This window comes from Rhineura floridana, chromosome 4 (assembly GCF_030035675.1).
Source record: "Rhineura floridana isolate rRhiFlo1 chromosome 4, rRhiFlo1.hap2, whole genome shotgun sequence".
Classification (NCBI taxonomy): Eukaryota; Metazoa; Chordata; class Lepidosauria; order Squamata; family Rhineuridae; genus Rhineura; species Rhineura floridana.
This window is the reverse complement of record NC_084483.1, coordinates 127,818,978-127,842,182: the sequence shown is the minus strand read 5'-3', so window position 1 is coordinate 127,842,182 and position 23,205 is coordinate 127,818,978. Positions and strand designations below refer to the sequence as shown.

Genomic DNA, 23,205 nt, shown 5'->3' with positions numbered 1-23,205 from the left:
CGAGAAGAGATCTCGGCCCTCCTCTGTGTGACAACCTTTCATGTACTTGAAGAGTGCTGTCACATCACCCATCAGTCTTCTCTTCTCCAGGCTAAACATGCCCAGTTCTTTCAGTCTCTCCTCATAGGGCTTTTTTTCCAGTCCCCTGATCATCCTTGTTTCCCTCCTCTGAACCTGTTCCAGTTTGTCTGCATCCTTCTTGAAGTGCGGAGACCAGAATTGGATGTAGTACTCAAGATGAGGCCTAACCAGTGCTGAATAGAGGGAATTAATACTTCACACGATTTGGAAACTATACTTCTGTTAATGCAGCCTAATGTAGCATTTACCTTTTTTGGAGCCACATCACACTGTTGGCTCATATTCAGCTTGTGATCAACGACAATTCCAAGATCTTTTCACATATTGTATTACTGAGCCAAGTATCCCCCATCTTATAACTGTGCATGTGGTTTCTTTTTCCTAGGTGTAGAACTTTGCATTTATCCCTGTTGAATTTCATTCTGTTGTTTTCAGCCCAATGCTCCAGCCTATCAAGGTCCCTTTGAATTTTGTTTCTGTCTTCCAGGGTATTAGCTGTGCCCCCCAATTTGGTATCATCTGCAAATCATGCTCTGTACCTCCTCATCCAAGTCATTAATAAAAATGTTGAAGAGCACTGGGCCCAGGACCAAGCCCTGTTGTACTCCACTCATTACTTTTGCCCAGTTTGAGAAGGAACCATTGATAAGCACTCTTTGAGTACGATTCTGGAGCCAACTGTGGATCCACCTAATAGTTGTTCCATCCAGCCCACATTTAGCTAGCTTGCTAATCAGAATATCATGGGGCACTTTGTCAAAAGCTTTGCTGAAGTTGAGATATGTTAGTACCAACTTCTTGATCTTGGCCTGGTAGCAAGTTGACAGCCAGTATAAGTCCTTTAACTAAGATGTTACATGTTGACAGTAGTTTGCCCCCACAAACAACCTAGCCATCACATTCTACACCAGCTGCAGCCTCCAGACCAACCTCAAGGGCAACAAGGGAGAGGGCCTTCTTAGTAGTGCCCCCCAAATTATGGAATGATGTGTTTGATGAGGTGCGCCTGGTGCCAACACTGTTATCTTAGCGGCGCCAGGTCAAGAATTTCCTCTTCTCCCAGGCATTTTAGCATATGTTTTTAAATTGTTTTTATTTATTTTTTAATTGTGTTTTTAAATTGTTTTTGTGTTTTAAAATTTGTATGTTTGTTTTTAATGTTTTTAATTGCTGTAAACATCCCAGAGAGCTTCGGCTATGAGGCGGTAAGTAAGTAAATAAATAAATAAGGGTAGCCCCATATAGAGTGCATTGCAATAATCCAGTGATGAGATTACCAATGCATGAGCAACTGTGGTAAAGCCATCCTGATTCAGGAACGGCCATAAGTATCTTACCAACCGAAGCTGGTAAAAGGTGTTCCAAGCCACCATGGACACTTGCATCTCCAGTGACAGCAGATCCAGGAGCACCTCCAGACTATGTGCCTGCTCCTTCAGGAGGAGTGTGACCCTGTCAGCAGCAGGCAACTTACCGTCTGCTCACATCCAGGAACCAAACCACTTACCCATATGGAGCCTACATCTTGCTCAGATTCAGACTCAGTTTATTTGCCCTCATCCAGTCCACAGTTGTATCCAGACACCAGTTCAGGGCCTCTTAGCCATTCCCAGTTCAGATGTTACAGAAAAATAGAATTGGCTATCATCAGTGCTTCACTCCATCTCCCATAGAGGAGAATACCGTGGTTGATGGTATCAAAGCCAGTGGGATATCTACCAAAAGCAAGAGAGTTGCTCTCCTTTGTTCCTCTTCTGATCGAGGTCATCCGTTAGGGTGACTAAGGCAGATTCATTCACGAACTATGTCTGACCCCAGATTGGCATGGGTCTAAATAGTTTCATTCAGGAATGCCTGCTACTGTGCCACCACAACTTTCTTGAGTATCTTGCCCCCAAAAGGAGTATTTGTGACCAAATGGTAATTGTTAAAATACCATCAGGTCCAAATAGAGAGGTCTATTGCTGAGTAAGACAGATGATTTAAGGACCATGGCAACATCCCCCTCACCCTCCAGTCTGTGTTGGTGTTGCACCAAGTACCCAGGCGGGCAAAGCTGGATAAGAACTCAGCTCACTCACCCAGATCTCAGTGATAAATGCCAGATCAGCTCAGTCATCCATCCTCAAATTGTGGATGAGTGAGGTCTTGTTATGAACAGACCTGGTGTTCAGTAACTGAACAGTCAGAGTAGATAGTGTTATGGTAGTAGAGCAACCAGAACTTGAGACTTCGGGGGGAAACAGAAAAGGGAACTGTGTGCAAGTACCTGGTATCCTCTCTCACACAATGGAATCCTCTCCTCCAAGGCTGTACCTTCCCCACCCCATGGTTACTACGATGGAAAAGGCACCTCTGTTCCACCCAGCCCCACGTTTTCCAGATATATATCAATGATACAAAGACACACACACAACCAGCCATTCAATAATACAATAGTACCAGTATGTCTTCTGCCAGTTGATGCCAAAAGACATCAAACTGGGAGTCACCAACAGCATAAAAATATCAGGTGTAACCTACCCCCAGCTATCACCTAGGACAAAAAACACTTCTCCCTGTCTCCCACCAAGGGTGGGCATAATTCCATACTAAAATGGAACTTGAGGGGCATGAAACCATTTCTCTCTCTCGCTACTCCAGGCCACCTCCAGTCTCTCATCCTGGAAATGGTCCAGAGAAAAACACAACAATGATTCCCCAGAGGAAAGAACAAAATGTAGGTCTAGCGCCTTGACCAGTAGTGGATGGCATTGTGGGGTGGAGGTGCTTACCTGATCTCCCAGCAGGTGAGTCGCTGCTGCTTCTTATGGGGAAGGGTGAGGTGGTGGGGAGGGCGGTGCAGTGCAAATGCACCAGCAGGAACACCGGATTGGGTTCACTACTTTGCCCTGGGCTGACCTCACTGCCTCCCCCCCATGCACAAGTAAGCAAAAGTGACTCACTTGCTGGGAGGTGAGGTAAACATCTCCACCCCACCATGCTGTCCGCTACTGACCCTAACTATCACTTCTTGCACACATGGCATCCTTTGCACATGAAGCTTTGAACTGGTTAGAAAACTTGCGTGGATTAGTTGGTAAGTTATTTATCAGAAAGTCCCTGGTTTTAATCTCATCTCTGGCATGAATATACCAGGTTCTCTCGGCCTCAGTCCAGTATCTGCAATATGGGGTTGAGGATGATGATAATATTAACTTTACAGAATTATGAAGTTACAACAGAATAATGTATGTGGAATGGCTTTGCGTAAATGTTAACTAATATTATTAGATGGTCTCATGTTAAGAAAGTGAACTTACTTAAAACTGATGGAATGATTTTTTTTTTTATTCTTCAGAGAGGTAGATGTCTACACAGGCTACACCACCAGAAACATTTTATGCATGCCTATTGTGAGCCGAGGAAGTGTAATAGGTGTCGTGCAGATGGTGAACAAACTAAGTGGAAGTGCCTTCTCTAAAACTGATGAGAACAACTTTAAAATGTTTGCAGTCTTTTGTGCTTTAGCCTTACACTGTGCTAATGTAAGTTTTTTTATACAAAGATAGACAAGTGAACCAAAATGAAATTAATTCATTTTATAATGCTATTTTATAAATTAATTTGGGATTTGTTCTGCCAAGTCAGCTGTACTAATTTGATTGTTAAGAATAACTCTTACGCTGGGAGATGTCAAAGATTAAGCTGATACTATTTGTAAAGTTCTGGAATTAAGTTTTTATTGTTAAGAATATTGTATGGGGAGATGCCAAAGATTAAGCAGATTCTATCATATATGCTCGTGGTTAAAAACATTAAAAAAGTCTTTCCATTCATATGTTGGTGACCATATACATTTATAACCTGTTTTAAAAGTATTTCTAATACTTTCTCAAAAATATCTCTTCAAAGTAGTAGTTTACAGACAAGTTTTTACCTTGAGAAAAAAGTTTAGACTTTGTACAAATAGCTGTGTCTTATATATAAATATATTTTATTTAGATGTACCACAAAGTTCGCCATTCAGAGTGCATTTACCGTGTTACTATGGAGAAACTTTCCTATCACAGTGTCTGTACAGCAGAAGAATGGAAAAACCTTATGGACTGCAGACTCCCACCACAACTCTGCAAAGAAGTTGAACTGTATGTTTTTAATGTGAACTCTTTGATATAGAAGTAGAGTATTCCCCATGACAGGAGCAGCTGCTGTTATCAAAGTGCCAAACTATTCATGACAAATGCATCTTTGTAATTAATATGCAGGGTTTTTTAATGCAGATGGCATTGGTGGAAATGGGGAGAGCTGATAATTAACTTGATCTGAGTAGGCATGGAGGGTGAATGAATTTACCTCTTTCCTTCCCTGCTTTAACGTAGAGGGAAATCTCTCCTCTGAAGCTAAGATTTGCATTGTGAGGAAATCCCCCCATTGGTAGCATTTTAAGTCTACACCTCACCAGGAAGTTAATGGCAAGGTTTCTGTTGATAACTCCCATCAACCTCACAACAACATTATTATAGCCAGCAGAGAATACCAAATCAAGTGTATGATCTGGCATATATATAGGATCTAAAACACTCTGGGATAATCCTGTGGTTGTCATGGTGGCCATGATACATTAATCATTTATATAAACAGAGCAGTTACTTTCCAGTCTAACATATCTCCTGTGCAATACTGTGTTTCCAATACACCCAAGTATTTTACTGAATTCAGCGACAGGGAAATAAAACACCTGCTGCAAGCAGCTATGATGCAGGGCTAATTAATAATAAAACAACTAGTAATTCTATTATGAGTCTCAACATGTGATTATAAATATTGACAGCAGAAGAATAAAACTGTAAGTATCATGATAAAATACAATTTAAAACATTTGGATTGCATTATTTTGGATTAGAATATTTGCTACCATTCAGGCAGCATACAAATTTGTCATAATCAAAAATACATTATCATCAACGGTATCAGTTTCTTCCATTATTCTAATTAAACATTCAAGTTTCCAAAGACTTATCTGTTATATCTTACGATCAGTGTAGTTCTTCAAAAGCTTGAGAAGTGTTTTTCCTTGTAAATATTCTTTCTCAGGATACTCCTTAATGGGTTTTCCTTGCTCTAGGTCTAGGTAGTACAAGGCAAACACCTTCAGAGTTCTGGCAATTGGTGCAAGGGTAAATCCCTGCTCTACAAGACCAGTTGAGAACTGCAAAACTTGAGAAACTTGCAAAAAAAAATGTTCAAGTTAACTGTATCTTTATCCTGCCCTTCAAATGAAACTTATCCAGCATGGCTTACCTACCATATAGCCAATAAAATATAATGTAAGCCCAAAAGAGAAATTGACAACAAAGTGCATGTCAAACACATTCAACAACAAAAACCTCAGGTAAAAACCCTAGGCATACATAGATGGCATCCTGTAATAAAATGCATGAGTGAATGGCTCAGTTGCCAGTATCATGATAAAGGACCATGAGGTGGGAGAGAAAGAGGGGACCACACAAACTACTGAAGAATTAAAGAACAGAAAGTAATGAACTGAATTGTCTGTCATTCTTAACCCAGCTGTCAAGAATTTTCAAGTAAAATGACTACAACGATTCCATACCTCATTTGCAGGTGGCGAACTGAAGCCATTCTAGTGCCATTTCAAATGCTGTGATTCAATCCCCAAAATGGTTTGAGAGGAGGGAACTTATCATAGGGGTGCAAAGGCTCCCCCCCCCACTGTCTCTTTAAAAAAGGTTAAAAACTACTGGTTCAGATGACTGTTTCTGCAGCACAGCAGCAGGAGTGGAGCTATGGCTGCTGTGGCAACCAGACTACTCTGGTTCTACTCCTTCTGCTTCAAAAGCCTTAACCTGTTTTAAAAAGAGGGAGAAGCAGCCTTGCTGCCACCATGGTAAGCCCCTCCCACCCAAACAATGGTGCAAAGCAACTCATCCCACCCACTCTGGTCCCCTTTAGCCCATTTCAATGCTCTTTTAGCTCATTTCAAAGCTCACACGGCAAAGCTCAGCCCTATCTTTTACTGGAAATAGCACAGAAAGCTGTTGGTGAAGTGATGTCAGGTATTACTTTATGAAGTGTAGATGCTTGTGTTAGACCAGAAGCTGGTCTGAATAAAGTGTAACTCAACCATTTTTGATTGAAGGAATTGAAGTTAATTTTCAGCTGAAGAGATTCTGGTGCACAAAACTTCGATGCTTACAAATATGCTTAGATAAATGTACACCCAGATGTCTTTGGTTCTCTTAATTGTATATTTTCTTCATAACAGATTCCACTTTGATATCACTTCTTATGAAGATTTCTGGCCAGCCATTTTTGTCCATATGATCCATCAGTCTTGTGGGATAGGCTGGTATGAATTCATTATTTTAAACTTTTTTTATTATGGTTATTTGTACTGGTTTTTATATAGTAAGGCTTATTTGAATACCATGCAATGACCTGGCTGTGTGGGATACAAGATTACTTAAAAAGATTCTATTTCTAATTTTCTTATTATTATTTTGTTAAAACAAAGATTACTATAAATGTTAGTTCTGTTCTTCTGTTGTGCAACAGTTATCCTGGTTTCTGTAGCAAGCATCCTTTTATATGCACTGCTGAGATCCATTTATATGTAAACTTAGATAAAACAAAGCTAAATATTTATTGGGAAAAAGATGTTGAACAACTCTGATATGAAATACTTGGAGAAATGCATTTAGAAAATGGAGAAAGGTCATAAGAGGAAGCTATTGGTAGTTGATGGATGGAAATGGCCTTCAATTCGATCCCGACTTATGGCGACCCTACAAATAGGGTTTCCATGGTAAGCGGTATTCAGAGGTGGTTTACCATTGCCTTCCTCTGAGGCTGAGAGGCAGTGACTGGCCCAAGGTCACCCAGTGAGCTTCGTGGCTGTGTGGGGATTCGAACTCTGGTCTCCCAGGTCGTAGTCCAGCACCTTAACCACTACACCACACTGGTTCTCATTGTTGGTAGTTAAATTTTTTTATTATTATTTTTCTCCATACAGTAGTAGTATTATGAAAAGCAAGTTAGAACTTCAGTCTTTTTGATCACACTGAATTTCCTATGTGGCACCAGACCATCCACTGTGGCCATGGGACAGAGGTGGTGAACCATATTCATACTGACTGCCTGGAGCTGAAGTGTGTGTGTGTGTGTGTGGTGTCTTTCTCAAATTGTTCCAGCCTGTTTCCTCCCTCACAAACTGCTGCCATTACATCAGCAGGAAGCAACTGGGATGAATAATTATAGGCTTCTTCTTTTTAGCCAAACGTTGTTTAACCCAGCCTGGTGTTTTGGTTAAAGTACAGCAAAGATTATGCCAAATCAAAACAGCTGTTTTGACTAATTAAACACTTATTTTGTGCTATAGAATGACTAGGAGTAATGGAAGCTAGTGCCATCCAGGGCAGGGGGAGTGGTTCTGCTATTTGAACCCTATTTCTCAGTGCTATTTTATATCAGCGGATGGAAGAAACATCATTTCCTGTTATTGTCAGCATTATTCAGAAATAGAAAAAAACATAAATCTCCGACATCTGTGTTCCAGAGGTGACAAAGGAACAAGTAGGATGCACACTGCTTGCAATGTTCCCTCTTTCAAATTGCTTCCAACTTTGGAAAAAGACTAATATCTGCCTTCTAACTAATCGCAGTATTAAGGACTGTGAGAAAATCTAGTTGTTGAGTTACACTTTAGAATAGCATTGAGCTCTTAAGTGTTTGTGAGTGTGAGTTGCTGTGGTCCATAGGGATTTGATCTCCCAGATCAGGAAGCCCATTCCATTGCAGGTTTCAAGGACTTGCATCTGGTGTTGGGCAAGAGAGACAGAATAGGAATACTGCTGGTGTACTAACTACCCTACTGCCCTGCAAACCCCCTACCCAAGCTTGTGGAGACAGTCTCAGAAATGATGCTGGAGAATCCAAGGATGTTTGTCCTTAGACTTCATCATTCACACTGAGGCTGTTGTGGCAAGATGAGGAGTGCCTTTGACATGATTGCTGCTGAGCACTAGAGAGCCTCCTGGTTTTCAGAGAAACTGTGGTCTTTGAAATAGTTTGAATGAAGGCTACAGCACCAGTGTCTGAAATTTTGCCATGAGGGTGACCAAACACATGTTAATGTACATGATTGTGCCTACCATATGGCAGTGAAATCAGGAAACATGAGTTGTACTTTGCTGCCTCCACTGCATCCTTAAGTAGTCATCCAGCTTTATTGGTCTGAGTGGTTCATGGCCTTTTAACATCTAATGTAATGCTGGCTCCCTAAGATGTCTTGTGTGACAAATTGGCAAGGGACAGAGGATAAAATTGCTTGCCTCTGTGCCAAATTGGATGCCACAGTTATAGTAGATCACGGAGAGATGTCCAATGCACCGTCTGGGTTCAGTTTCCATTTCTGAGATGAGGATGTGGACAAGATACTTGAGGCTGTGCAACCAACCACATGACTTTTTGACCCTTACACTTCATGACTGATTAGATCTAGCTGGAGGGGATTGACAGTACATCTTTGTGAAAGAGCATGCAGCCTTGAAGGAGGCTGTAATATGTCACCTTGCAAGAAACCCACAATGAACCTGGAAGTGTTTGACTATTGCCCATCCTTCCTTAGGAAAGGTACTTCAGAGGGCAATGGCCACTCCGCTTCAAATGCTCTTAGTTGATATTGATTAACTAGATCCATTCCAGTCTCAGTTTAGGCCTGGGTTTAGGATTGAATCAGCTTTGGTTGCCACCGTGGATGATAGTTATCAGGAAATGGATAAGGGGAATGTGATCCTGTTAATTCTCCTTGATCTCTCAATGACTTTTCATACTGTTAACTACTGTATCCTACTGGACCGGCTCTGCAGGTTAGGGGCTGAAGGCATAAAAACATAGGAAGCTGCCTTATATTTATTATTTATTATTTATTTTATTACATTTCTAGACCGCCCTATAGCAGAAAGCTCTCAGGGCGGTGTACAACAAATAAAATCACAATTAAAATATGAGCAAGTGTGAAAAATATAACATGATAAAAATCCGAAATAGAATTGCCATGAGTTTATAAATTAAAATCCATATTAGGTTTAAAATTAAATTTAAAATGTTTAAAAAGCCTGGGCGAAAAGGTAGGTTTTTACCTGGCGCCGAAAAGATAACAAAGAAGGCGCCAGGTGTATCTCGTCTGGGAGGGCATTCCATAGTTCGGGGGCCACCACTGAGAAGGCCCTAGATCTAGTTGTTGATCTCCGGGCCTCTTTATGAGTTGGGACCCGGAGAAGGGCCTTCGACGTCGAGCGTAGTGAACGGGTAGGTACATAGCGAGAGAGGCGTTCCACCAGGTATTGCGGTCCGATGCCGTTTAGGGCTTTATAGGTAAGAACCAACACTTTGAATCTGGCCCGGAAACATATCGGTAGCCAGTGCAGCTGCGCCAGGACAGGTGTTATATGGTCAAATTTCTTTGTCCCAGTGAGAACTCTGGCCGCAGCATTTTGCACTAGCTGAAGTTTCCGAACCGTCTTCACAGGTAGCCCCACGTAGAGTGCATTACAGTAGTCCAATCTAGAGGTTACCATAGCATGGATAACTGAGGCGAGATTCTCCCTGTCCAGATAGGGTCGTAGTTGGGCTACCAGCCGAAGCTGGTAGAATGCATTCCGTGCCACCGAGGCTACCTGAGCCTCAAGTGACAGGAGCGGATCTAATAAGACCCCCAAACTACGTACCTGCTCCTTTAGGGGGAGTGTAACCCCATCTAGGGCAGGTCTAACGTCAACCATCTGGGCAGAGGGCCCTCCCACCAACAGCATCTCAGTCTTGTTAGGATTGAGTTTCAGTTTATTAGCTCTCATCCAGCCCATTATCGCGGCCAGGCAGCGGTCTAGTACATCAACAGCCTCACCTGACGAAGATGAAAAGGAGTAGTAGAGCTGCGTATCATCAGCATATTGCTGGAAACGCACTCCAAAACTCCTGATGACCTCACCCAGCGGCTTCATATAGATATTGAAAAGCATGGGGGACAGAACTGAACCCTGTGGGACTCCATATTGGAGTACCCAGGGACTCGAGTAATGTTCCCCCAGCATCACCTTCTGGAGATGATTCCCGAGATAGGAGCAGAGCCACCGCCAAGCAGTGCCTCCCACTCCTAAATCCGTAAGTCGCTCCAGAAGGATACCATGGTCGATGGTATCAAACGCCGCTGAGAGATCAAGGAGAACCAACAGAGTTACACTCCCTCTGTCTTTCTCCCGACAGAGGTCATCATACAGGGCGACCACGGCCGTTTCTGTACCAAACCCCGGCCGAAAGCCCGATTGAAATGGGTCCAGATAATCAGTTTCATCCAAGAGAGCCTGGAGTTGGCGAGCGACCACACGCTCTAGGACCTTGCCCAGGAATGGAACATTTGCTACCGGCCTATAGTTGTCCAAATTATCAGGGTCCAAGGAGGGTTTTTTTAGGAGCGGTCTCACCACCGCCTGTTTCAGGCAGGATGGGACCACTCCCTCTCGTAAAGAGGCATTAATCACCTCCTTGGCCCAGCCGGCTGTTCCATTCCTGCTAGCTTTTATTAGCCATGAGGGGCAAGGATCCAGAGCAGAAGTGGTCGCCCGCACCTGTCCAAGCACCTTGTCCACATCCTCGAGCTGTACCAACTGAAACTCATCCAGTAAAACAGGACAAGACTGTGCTCTGGACACCTCATTAGGATCAACTGCTACAATAATGGAGTCAAGGTCCCGGCGGATGTTCATGATCTTATCACGAAAGTGTCGCGCAAACTCATTACAGCTGGCAATTGATGGTGTTATTGCGTCCTGGGGACCAGAGTGTAAAAGTCCCCGGACAACTTTATAAAGTTCCGCTGGGCGGTTAAGAGATGACTGAATAGAGACAGCAAAGTATTGCTTCTTTGCTGCTCTCACTGCCTTCACATAGAGTTTGGTAGGGACCCTCACAAGTGCATGATTACAGCCGTCGGGAGTTCGCCTCCATTTGCACTCAAGCCGTCTCCTTTCTTGCTTCATCACTCTTAGCTCCGGGGTAAACCAGGGAGCCAATTGAGCTCTGCAACGGAGAGGGCGCACCGGGGCGATCGTGTCAACTGCCCGGGCCATTTCTGTATTCCACAGCGTGGCCAGGGTTTCGAGAGGACCGTCAATTCTATCAGCCGGAAAATTCCCTAGAGCCGTCAGAAAACCCTCAGGATTCATTAGTCTCCGGGGACGGACCATCTTAATTGGTCCTCCACCCTTGCAGAGGGGAGAAGACAATGTGAGTCTAAACCTTAATAGGCGGTGATCTGACCATGACAAAGGAATAGATGTAAAATTCCTCACTCTCAGATCACCATCCCCTAATCCAGAGGCAAAAATCAAGTCCAGAGTGTGCCCCGACACATGCGTAGGGCCAGTAGCAAATTGAGACAGCCCCATGGCTGTCATGGAGGTCATGAAGTCCTGAGCTGCTCCAGATAAAGCAGCCTCAGCATGAACGTTGAGATCCCCCAATACCAAAAGTTTGGGGGAACGCAACAATAGATCCGAGACCACCTCTGTCAGCTCAGTTAGGGAGGCTGTTGGGCAGCAGGGTGGACGGTACACCAACAGTATTCCCAGTCTGTCTCGCTGACCCAACGTTATGTGTAGACACTCTAGACCATTAGCCACCTGGATAGGGTGCCTAACAAGAGGGATGGAACTTCTATAGACCACAGCGATTCCCCCTCCCCGACCCTCGGATCTACCCAGATGCTGAACCGAATACCCAGGTGGGCACAACTGGGAGAGATTAATACCTCCCAGATCGCTCACCCAGGTCTCGGTAATACATGCCAGATCAGCCGCCTCATCCACAATTAGGTCATGGATGAGGGAGGTTTTATTATTTACTGATCTGGCATTGAAAAGCAGCAACTGGAGATCCGAGGGTTGGCTGATAGAACTACCAGCAATCCTGTCGGTGTGGGGAGGACTGGAACACGTCACAGCCACCAGTTGTCTGGGGCGAGTTCCCCTTAACTGGCATGTCCTACTCACAGCGCCATACCTCCCATTACCCATCACTACACTAATAGGGGCCCCCTTTGGTCCACCCTCCCACAACACTGTCCTCTCGCCCAGGCACATAATAAAAATAAAATAAATAATAAAACTCATGGCATATACACACAATCACACACTCACTCATACAACCCACTCATACATTCAGACAGCACAGCAGCATCCGAGGGGCTTCAGCAACCGGCAGTCCGTAGTAGCTGATGTAATAGGGGCCCAAAAGCAATGGACAGCAGGCAATGGGTCTCCCAAGCCCCCTCAGCCAGCCGGCTTATATATCCCCTCCAAAGAAGGGACAGATGGAACAGTATCAGGCACAGCTGGCTGAGTACCTGAGGCCTGGTCCTGCAAGGTGCCCACGTGCAGAGCAGGAGCCCAAGAAGGAGAGAGCAGAGATGTTGACCAAGCAGCAGCAGCAGCAAAGCAGGCAGATGGCTCTCCCTCCCTGGGCGGTGATGGTCCTCTTCCCTTGCAGGCACTGGATCTCCCAAGCCCCCTCAGCCAGCCAGCTTATATATCCCCTCCAGAGAAGGGACAGGTGGAACAGTATCAGGCACAGCTGGCTGAGTACCTGAGGCCTGGTCCTGCAAGGTGCCCACATGCAGAGCAGGAGCCCAAGAAGGAGAGAGCAGAGATGTTGACCAAGCAGCAGCAGCAAAGCAGGCAGATGGCTCTCCCTCCCTGGGCGGTGATGGTCCTCTTCCCTTGCAGGCACTGGATCTCCCAAGCCCCCTCAGCCAGCCGGCTTATATATCCCCTCCAGAGAAGGGACAGGTGGAACAGTATCAGGCACAGCTGGCTGAGTACCTGAGGCCTGGTCCTGCAAGGTGCCCACGTGCAGAGCAGGAGCCCAAGAAGGAGAGAGCAGAGATGTTGACCAAGCAGCAGCAGCAAAGCAGGCAGATGGCTCTCCCTCCCTGGGCGGTGATGGTCCTCTTCCCTTGCAGGCACTGGATCTGAGCGAAGCTGGGGAGCGGCAGCGTCAGACCATTGGTCTTTCTAGCTCAGTATTGTCTGCACTGACTGGCAGTGGTTTCAGACAGGATTGCCTCCCAGCCCTATCTAGAGATGCCAGGGTTGAACCTGGGATCTTCTGCATGCAAGACAGATGCTCTGCTACTGAGCTACAGCCCTTTCCCCAACAATTAAAAACACAAACACTATATTATGATGGTTCCACTCCTACTTGTAGGGTCATTTCAAGAAAATAGCATTGGGAGGCTGTATCTTGGTACCATAGTAATTCTGCCGTGAGGTACCACAGAGTCCCATACTATTTCCAATGCTGTGTGAAGCCATAAAGAGCAATCATTAGGAGGTTTGGAGTGAAGACTGTGCAGGTGCTGGATCGAACTGTACAATGGCAGGCCAGATGAGGGCCAATAAACTGAAGATGAATGCTGATACGACAGAGATACTGTGGGTGGGTGGTTCCCAGTCTGGGAATTGGGCAGGCTGCCTGACATGGATGGGGTCACACTCCCTCTAAAGGAGCAAGTATGTCACTTGGGTGTGTTCCTGAATCTAGCAGTGTCATTGGAGTCACAAGTGACCTCCACGGCAAGGAACACTTTTTGCCAGCTTTGTTTGATGCACCAATTATGGCTGTTCTTGGACAGGAATAGTCTGTCCATAGCAATTCATGCACTGGTAACCTCAAGGTTACCCTATATAGGGGTGCCTTGGAAGCTGATCAGGAAGTTTCACTTGGTGCAGAATGTGATGGCATGACTGTCATGAAAGAACTGCACTGGCTACTTATTTGCTGCCAGACTAGACTTAAGGTGTTTGCATTGACATACAAAGCCTTAAACAGCTTTAGTACCTAGATACTTGGCAGAGGTCCTGCTCCCATGTAGATCTGCCAGTTCTTTAAGATCTGCTGGGGATTCTCTCTTGGCAGTGTCGCATCAACCTACAGTACGGCATGTGGGAATGCAGGAGAGGGCATTCTCAGTTCAAGTTGCCCTCCCCAGATAAAGCTGGCACCAAATCTTGTGAGTTTTCAGTGCTAGCTAAAGACTTATTTATGGAAGTCACCAGTACCCAGACCTTTGGATGAGTTACTGCTGTTAATTTGTGCTTGTATTATTGGTTTTTCTTTTTCTTTTCTTTATTTCTTTTCTTTAAATATTAACCACTCTTTCATATAAAATATCACAAAGTGGTATGTAGACTAAAACCAGTTGTACATTAAAAAGATCAAACGTATCAGTAAGAGTTGGTTTCAAAGAATCTCAGGTTTGAAAGGTGTGCTTGAATAATACAGTTTTTAGAAGATGTCTAAAAATGAGCAGGGATGGCTCCTGGATGGAAAGGAGTTTCATAGGGCAGGGCCTGTCATGCTATAAAGGCTCAGCTCCTGGTATAGGCTATCTGAACCTCAGGGGTATGTGTGACCACCAAAAGAATCAGACAGTCCTTAAGGTAATTTGGGCCCAAGTTGTTTAGGATTTTATTGTTATTATGTTTAGTGTTTCTACAGATATAAACTACTCTGGGTTACCTACTTGATAATGAAGAGCAGGCTATAAATATTTTAAATGACTACATAAAATATATAGAATCACCATCACACACAATAATAGCGTAGTAATCCTGGACAAATTAGCCATATGAAACCTAGATGTCGTTTAATCAGTAAATAAATATGTACTTGAAAATACTAAAGTAGGAAAGAGGATTTGAGATTTGTACACGATGTTAATATATAGAAATTGTAATTACCTTGTACTATAAATTGAGTTATTACAGGGTTATTAGAAACCATTTTGAGGGAGTAAAGTGCAGCTAAAACCATATTTTAAAACCTTGCCTTTAAAAGCATTTACTTACCATTCGGTAAGATTTCCTATGAAGGATTTTTCCATTTTTCCCAGAAACGCAATTTTTCCATTGGAAAAAAAACTTTAAAAAAGCAAATAGAAATAAATCCCCCTTAATTTTCCCCCCTATTTTCTTTAGGCCTTCACATGTCTAATGTGAGCAAGAACTGCTTCATCACTTCAATATTAAGAAAATTAAAGTGAAAGAGGCAGTTCCAGCTTGTCAGATCTCCATGTGTACCTCAGAGCCCTGCAGAGCTTTTGACTGGGAGAGTTGTCATCTCTTCAGTTTTTTTCTATCAAAATGCATTTATGGTCTGTTTTGTTTTACATCCTGTATACCCACTAGGGTTGCCAGGTTCATGGCCTGAGACTGATCCTGTATCTTTAGGAGAAGAGAAAGTCAGCCAAGTGCAGGTGTTCTTGCAACAGTGTAATAAGAAAACAAGGTAGAATTCTCCCTTCCCCCTGCACACCTTTTAAAGATACAGAAGACCTATTGGAGACCGGGCCTGGCAACCAAGAGGTCTTCTGTATCTTTAAAAGTTGTGCAGGGGGAAGGGAGAATTCCACCTTGTGGTTTTTCTCATTACAGTGTTGCAAGAACACCTGCACTTGGCTGACTTTCTCTTCTCCTAAAGATACAGGATCAGTCTCAGGCCATGAACCTGGCAACCCTAATACCCACACACACAAGCACAGCTATATGTTAGACCAATATAAATATTTAGAGTTGGATTCAGAGTTGTAGTATGTGGAATTATGTTCACTCTGGCGGGAAGGAGTGCGGAGGCAATTTTCACTGATTCCCCCTTCCCTCTGCAGCCCCTGAAAAGCACGTCCAGAAGGTGAAAGGGCCCTTCAGAAGAGCATGGCACTGGGAGCTGCAGAGGGAAGGTAAAATCCTCTGCTGCCCTCTACCCTCAGGGGGAGTCTATGTTGAATCCCAGTTCCCTCTGAGAATTCCCTTTCATTAGAGGAGTGGAAAGTATGGATCTAACTCACAATTATTTTTATATGGGAAATCATGTTTTTGCTGCTGAGTTTGGGGTTGCATTTCTCTTAGAATTTCTCAGTCATTCCTGCGAGCATTGCTGCAAACAGTGGAATATTTACCTTGTTGAAACAGTCATTTCAGTATATTTCTAGTTTCACTTTTGATTATTTGTAATTTAAAACATTGGCTCTCTTGTATCATTTGTAAGTTATGGAAGAATTATACCTATAGATAATGGCCTGGTTCACATATCACACTAGGGCAAATCATGACTTAGTGCAAATGTGTGAGCATGAAGACTCCCAGGGAAGAGATTGTGGCCACTTCGCTCTTCCATGCTGTTGTATCATGCTGAGCTAAGCTATGGCTTGGCTTGGCTTGTTATCTGAACCTGTGGTCCTGGTTTAGCCCTCTCAAGAACAAACCTTAGTTACAACCTGGCAAATCTATCATTGGAAACAGTCCATAATTTATAAATTTGTTATAAAAGTTCATTTTTCAGTTACAAGTTTGGATAAAGTCTATATGAGGAGTTGTGCCTTTTTAAATGCAGGGATTTCTTTCTTATTGCACAATTAATCTTCTGTATATCATCAAATCAATGTGCATTTTTCATAAATGTTGATATAAGTTAAGGTTATTGTCAGAAGGCCTGTGATTTGAGTAGATGAATTTAAAGGTACAATTCAGTGTGATTTTTAAACATTGGCTTAGTTAAAAATCAAAGTAATCTTAGTCTGTGATCACAAATATGCCTTCTTGGAAGTACCACTAATTTAAGTGAGGCATCTAAATAAGCATACGTATGGTTGAGGTGTTAGCCATATATAGTGGCAATATTTTAATGGTCTTAAAATAATTATTTCAATTTTGAATTTTAAAATGTCATAGCCAGATAAATTATAACCATAGAGGCAAGGTAGTTCTCTTTCCTGCCTTGTAAGTCTGCCCCATTTTGCACATGCAGGAACAGAAGGCAAGAGATTTTGAACAAAGAAGATTCCAGTGTTTTGATGTCAGCATTGAGCCTTTATGTGGAATCTGATGTTTTGGAGGAAGGGTAATTAGAGCTTTTAGCCTGGACACCAGCTTTAAACAGATGGAGTGTGGGAGATATCTTAATATGATTTGCTTTATGAATCAAACTTCTATAACTTTAACTTGGATGTAGAGCTTGGGTTAGGATTGGTGCTCTTAAACTACTAGATGTGCCTTTTCCTCAAAATGATTATTTTTTAAGAAAAGTAAAGTGGGTTGTGAAATTGCTTGGAGATTTTTGGGTTCAGGCTCCAGGGTTACAGTTGAAAGCTCTGTGGGACTCTGATGTGAACATGCAACTCTGCATGTGTGGAAGCTGACCTATTCTGAGTTGGGAGATGCTACCCAAGAATTCTCCATTGAATGTGTGAAGTATTGTCCTGCTCTGTATGGGTATTTGTTTCCACACGTGTGCTCTGGAGTTGCATTGCAGTGTAAACCATTTCAGTTAGAAGCTAACATTTGTATCACAGTTTTGCACCCTGGGCAAAACTATTGCAGATATTCACAGATAGACTTCCACAGGTAAGGATGACAACTCTAAAGACTTGGGAGTGCTCCTGAAGCCTGTAGCTTCCTTACCAGGATATGAGGCAGCAGTAGAACTCCCCCACTAGACAGAGAGGGAACTTGGAAAAGTCAAGAGTGCCATCACTGTTCTGTCTCTCACTGTGGAGAGGGATTAACACTAGCAGAAGGAGGCAGTGAGAACTAAGGGAGAAATGAGAATATAATTTTCCTTTCTGTTTCTTCAGTGGTGTGTCTGCACTAAGACACTGAAGGGTGCCTACTTTTGTTATCCAGGTAGAGGTGCAAGACTATCTTCTTTCCTCTTTCCAGATTGGCATTCATTTAGATATGAGCTCTGTGTCTGTGGGATTCTAGGCAGGACAGGGTTCGGCCAACATACTTCATTCCAACATTCTTCATTCTCTGCTAAATCCAGTGGCTATGGATCTGCTGTGACTTTTTTTTTAACCAAAATATTTTAAAGAGCTGAATAACCTTGTGTGGCATTCAGTTAATAGAATTATTTATTTATGGAACCTAATTTTTTTTTATATCTCTGCAGGACACAAATATTATATTTACTATGATAGTTAGGGCAGAGAGGAACCTCTAAGCTTGCTTGGCAAAACATAACTTGTTGTTGAATGTAATTGTTTAGACCTCCCACTTTGCACTTGCAGTAGATTTTAGTTAACTGGGATTAGTGATTTTGAGGAGAATTAAAATCAACTAAAAATGTTCTGTGAATATTTGCAACATTAGCAGTTTAGGGTAAAATAAATTTTAGAGTTAACTCTCTGTTATCCTGTTTGGTTGAAATTACTCTTACTATTTTTCTTTCACATGCTTTGTCTTACTGCTTCTTTTCTTTCAAGTTTTGAACTAGAAAAATTATGTCGTTTCACTATGTCTGTGAAGAAGAACTACCGCCGTGTGCCCTATCACAACTGGAAGCATGCAGTTACAGTTGCACATTGCATGTATGCTGTTCTTAAGAATAACCACAGGATTTTCACAGACATAGAAGTAAGTTTAGATTTTTTTTGTCAGTATCAACAATCATATCTGTGTCATTTCATGTTTTGATAAGTGTAAGGTTATATCCTGCATGGAAAGGGATCTTAAATCTGAGAAATAATCTTAATATAATGCTCTTACCAATTTTTCATTTATAGTACAACACTATACATGTCTACTCAGAAGTAAGCCCCATTGAGTTCAGTGAGACTTAATGCCAGACAAATGTGCATCTTGAATTCTCCATACAGTTGTAAACACTCGAGCATGGTAAATGTACAGTATAGTATGCAAGAAGCAGTTCAGAAATAGAACACAACTGGGTTGAAACATGGAATGTCTGCAGTATAAAAAGAGCCAAGATATTAGATGAAGAATCTTGTCCATATCAAGATGGTATAATAGCAATACATACAATCAGAAATGGTTTGAGAAGCTAGAGGGGGTACAGCAGGGATGGCTGACATCGTGCCCTCCAGATGTTACTAAACTACAGCTCACATCATCCCTGATCATTGGCTATGCTAGCTGGGTCTGGTAGGAGTTGGAGTTCAATAATATCTGGAGGGTACCACATTGGCTACCCCTGGGATACAACTTTGGATAATAGAGGACATCTGGTTAACACACAACTGATTCAAAATAAACAATTGGAAATGTATTCAAATAATACAAAACTGACCTTTAAAACTTTATCTTAGAACATGATAATTGGACTGATAGTAAAAATGGATTAGAAGTGGCTATTAACTAAGGTGGGTAGGGCATAATCCTCTTTCTATTATCCTCCAAGCATTAGAAGGTGGCCAAGGTATTCATCTGTGGAGACAACACCATCTGTTGGTACCCAGAAGCTGGGCTTACCTGAATTCCTATATTCTCTGGGAGCAAGGGGAGATCACCTGTTCTTATTCTGCTTCTGCAAGGACAGCAGGGTTTTCTGTTCTGCAGGCAATGTCACATATACCCCTTAGTCTACTCTTTCTCTAGTTTCTCTTCCACCTTCTCTTTCTTACTTCAGACAGGTCTCTCTCCCATATCAGGAAAGACAGAGCAAGGTGGGGCATGGGGGGGGGACAGAGGTTTGTACGGTAGTGTCAAGGTACATGGCAGCACCTGAAAACATTCAAACGTAAAAAGAGTAAGAATGGTGACACACCAGATCTTCTGCACATGGGGAAATGAAGATGGCCTACTGGACAATCCAAAGTCTCAAACTAGGACTGCAGGTTGGCAAGTCAGTGAGCTTCACAGAGTCAAGTTATGCAGAGCCTAGAGAGCATCCATTCGTCTGCTAAGAATGGTGCAAAACCAGATCATCTGCCTGTGGGGAGACAAAGAAAGGGCTTGCCCCACTGGGCAGCTTGGCAACTTAAAGTCCAAAATTGGAACTCATATCTGACAGAGTTAGGGAGCTCCAGCTAAGTTATGTAGAGGCCAGAGACACTGAACATCATGGCATGACAGACACCGTTCATGCCCACTAGCAATGGATCCTACTGATGCACTCCCAATGAGCTCCAAGGAGTGGCATACCGGAGAAGATAGTGAGAAGATAAGTAACATGCCAACAGGTGAGCTGTAAGGCTGCCTAGTGTCTAAATGCAGGAATGCACAGGAGTCAAGATTTGGGCTGATTCTTCCATTCCTCACTCTAGTCCATTCCTTCTTTCGTCTGAGATGGTTCTTTCCCAGCCTTAGCCTTGCTAAATCTTTGGTGTTCACTGAGCTGAGTTATGAGTTCCGTGCTAAATCTTAGGGTCGCCCCTTTTGTTTGTTCTTGTTTGTTCTTTTCCTTCATCTGCCATTTTGTTTGCTTCATTTTTCACCATGCTTTTTCTCTGCTATCTTATCTACTCCTTTCTTTTGTTTATCTGTTCTTCCATTATTTCTCTTTCCCTCTATATCTTGGACAAAGAGTAGAGAGAATTAAAATTGGGGGGGATTGAATTTTGTTTTAGTTTTACTGCACCCCTCTACCGTGTGCATGTGCTTTTGGCTCCTGTTCCTACCACCGCACCCCTCTACTGTGTGTGTGTGTTAAAATTTGGATACTGCACCCCTCAGCTTTGTGTTTGTATACCATTGTGACTCCAGCAGTACCCATAGATCCTGCTACCAGACCTGTGATGTGGCATAGCAGACCACTTCTCGATCCACATATCGATCCAGGCATCCTTGAAGTGTAAAGTTAACAAGCAAGGGCTTTCTAAGTCAGTCTCCAAGTCTAAGCATTCTACTAACCAGCTGGCAGCCAGGCAGGCCCATCACCTGAGGACTCCAGTCTCCCAGGAACACTTACCTGCTTCTATTATTACCACTGAGGAAGAGCCATTCTCTGAGGCAAGGGGGCTGAGAAAAAATGGTGACCTTGTTTAATTCACCTTTGGTTTCTTTGGATGAGGACCTTGATGGCTTTTCAATCCAGCCTCCACTTGCTCCTGCTGCTCCAGCTCAACAGCTACCTGTTCCTGTAGTTCCAGCTTGCCAGTTGTCTGACCCTGCACTACTTCCGGGCCAGTCTTCGCCTGCATCTGGCATCCCTGGATTTACTTCTGCTCCGGTTCATCCAGGGCCTTCTGCAGTTTCAACATCTTCCTCCAAGCAGGTTTCTTCCCTCTCCTCTATCCCACTCTCCAGAAAGGTGTGCTGTGATGGTGGAGGCCATTTATTACCTTCTGGACATAGCAGCTATAGAGCTAGTGAATCCAGACAAATGTTACTCAGGAGTTTGTTCTATCTTATTTGTGGTTTCCAAGAAAGACCATTTGTGGAGGGCCTTTCTAGACCTCAAATTCCTGAACAAGCTTATGAGATAACTGTATTTCAAAATGGAGTCCCTGTCATCGATTGTGGAGGCCACTCAGGCAGGGGGCTTCTAAGCGTCAGTCAGTCTGACAGAAGCATATTTCTACATGCTGATGCTGCCTACTCACAGATGTTTCCTAAGGGTTTGTGTATGGCCAGGCTCACTTCCAGTACTGGGCATGGCCATGTGGTCTCTCATTGGCTCCAAGAGTGTTCACCAAGATTATGATAACTCTGGTGGCACACCTCCACCTCCAGGGTATCCATATCTACCTGTACCTGGACAATCTGCAGATTCAGGCAGGCAGTTTGGATCAGGCAGCAGCCCATGTGCCTCGCATTCTGCAGCCCTGAAGGACTACGGTGTTCTGGTCAACCTTCTCACCAATTCAATGGCTCCAACATTTGGGTGCCATACTGGACACTGCTCAAGCCATAGTTTATGTGTCTCCAGAGTAAATCTCATCAATCAGGGACATGGCATGCTTCCTGATGTGCCACAGAACGGCTGATGTTATGGTTCTTGCAAAGGCTCAGGGTCTCTTTGTATCGACCATTCAGAGTGTCTCTGGGGCTCACAACCATACCTGACTGCTCCAGTGAGCTCTGTTGCCTTTTGAACTGGACATTGTCAACTCCAGACACTGAGGACTTTGACTCTCCCCCTTCCTGCAGACTTTGTTCTGGTGGTGAACATCATCCCAGAATCTTCAGAGGGGATCCCCGTTTTGGAAACCAGCCAGGACCTTAATCACAACAGATGCCAGCTGACTCAGCTGGGGGACCCATTGCAACTCCCAATTAGATCACCTGGTCTGTGGCCAAGGGGCTTCACAGCATAAACGGGCTAGAATTGAAGGCGTTCACAGCATAAACTGGCTAGAATTGAAGGCGTTGAAGGTCTCTGCTTCAAGTTCATCTGAAGTTGATCCATGTCCAGACCAACAGCACTTGTGTGAACTCACATTTGAACCATCAAGGGGGCACTTGTTCCCAGAGTCTACTGTCATGTTCAACTGGGCCTAGCATCACCTGAAGTCGAGGGGTGAACATCTCAAAGGAGTATTGAACATCACAGTGGACTGGCTCAGTGGCAGGCAGCTATCACAGTGGCAGGCAGCACGTCATGCCATGGGACTGGAGGCTCCATCCTGAGGTTTTTTGCTGCATGCAGCACCTGACTTGGACCTCTGAGTGTGGATCTGTTTGCCTCGAACCACAGTGCTCAGTTTCCCCAGTTCCTCATGAGCAGGAGGCAAACACCAAGTCAGTTGATCTCTTTTGGTTCCTTGGCCAAACAGACTACTTTTCTCTGGTGCCCTTGTTGGGTCAGACCTTGAAGAAACTTTGTCAGGAATGCATTCAAGTGGTGCTTCTAGCCCCTTATTGGCCACATTGGCCCTTGTTATCGGAACTTCTAACTCTGCTGGTCATGGGTTCATGGAGGCTGCGAACGAGGCCAAATACTCTTCACAGGGTCCAGCCTGGCATATGGATCCTGAGTGGTTGAGTCTGACGGCCTGGTGTTTGAGTGGCAGCAACTGATCTTTTGGGGATTCCCTCAAGGGGTCATCAACACCATCCTGACTTCTAGGTAGCCTTCTACTATCTGAATCTACCCACGTATGTGGTCTTCATTTTTCAGCTGGTGTATTTCTCAAGGTCTTCAGCCTTTCAGAGCCACTGTGCAGCAGGTTTTGGACTTGCTCCACAGGAGACTGAAAATAGGACTGAAAGCTAACTCCTTGCATCGCCAGGTATCTGCCATTTGTTCAGTTTTAATGACTAAACCATCATACATTTCCCTAGGTTCTCATCCTTTGGTCAAACATTTCCTTAAGTGAGCTGCCTCATTTTC

At 43.6% G+C, this 23,205-nt stretch overlaps 1 protein-coding gene across 5 annotated transcripts in view; it reads left to right on the top strand.

Moving 5' to 3' along the window:
- The window catches only part of PDE10A (phosphodiesterase 10A), a 205,405-nt gene that overhangs the window by 132,934 nt on the left and 49,266 nt on the right, over positions 1-23,205 (top strand). For 3 of the 5 annotated variants that reach the window (XM_061624351.1, XM_061624353.1, XM_061624350.1), the window contains 5 exons: positions 3,422-3,608; positions 4,066-4,208; positions 6,350-6,433; positions 16,942-17,034; positions 18,398-18,548. In XM_061624351.1, the coding sequence (XP_061480335.1) occupies positions 3,422-3,608; positions 4,066-4,208; positions 6,350-6,433; positions 16,942-17,034; positions 18,398-18,548 (658 nt within the window). The remainder of the gene's footprint in view (positions 1-3,421; positions 3,609-4,065; positions 4,209-6,349; positions 6,434-16,941; positions 17,035-18,397; positions 18,549-23,205) is intronic. The other 2 variants (XM_061624354.1, XM_061624352.1) reach the window with 1 other exon arrangement.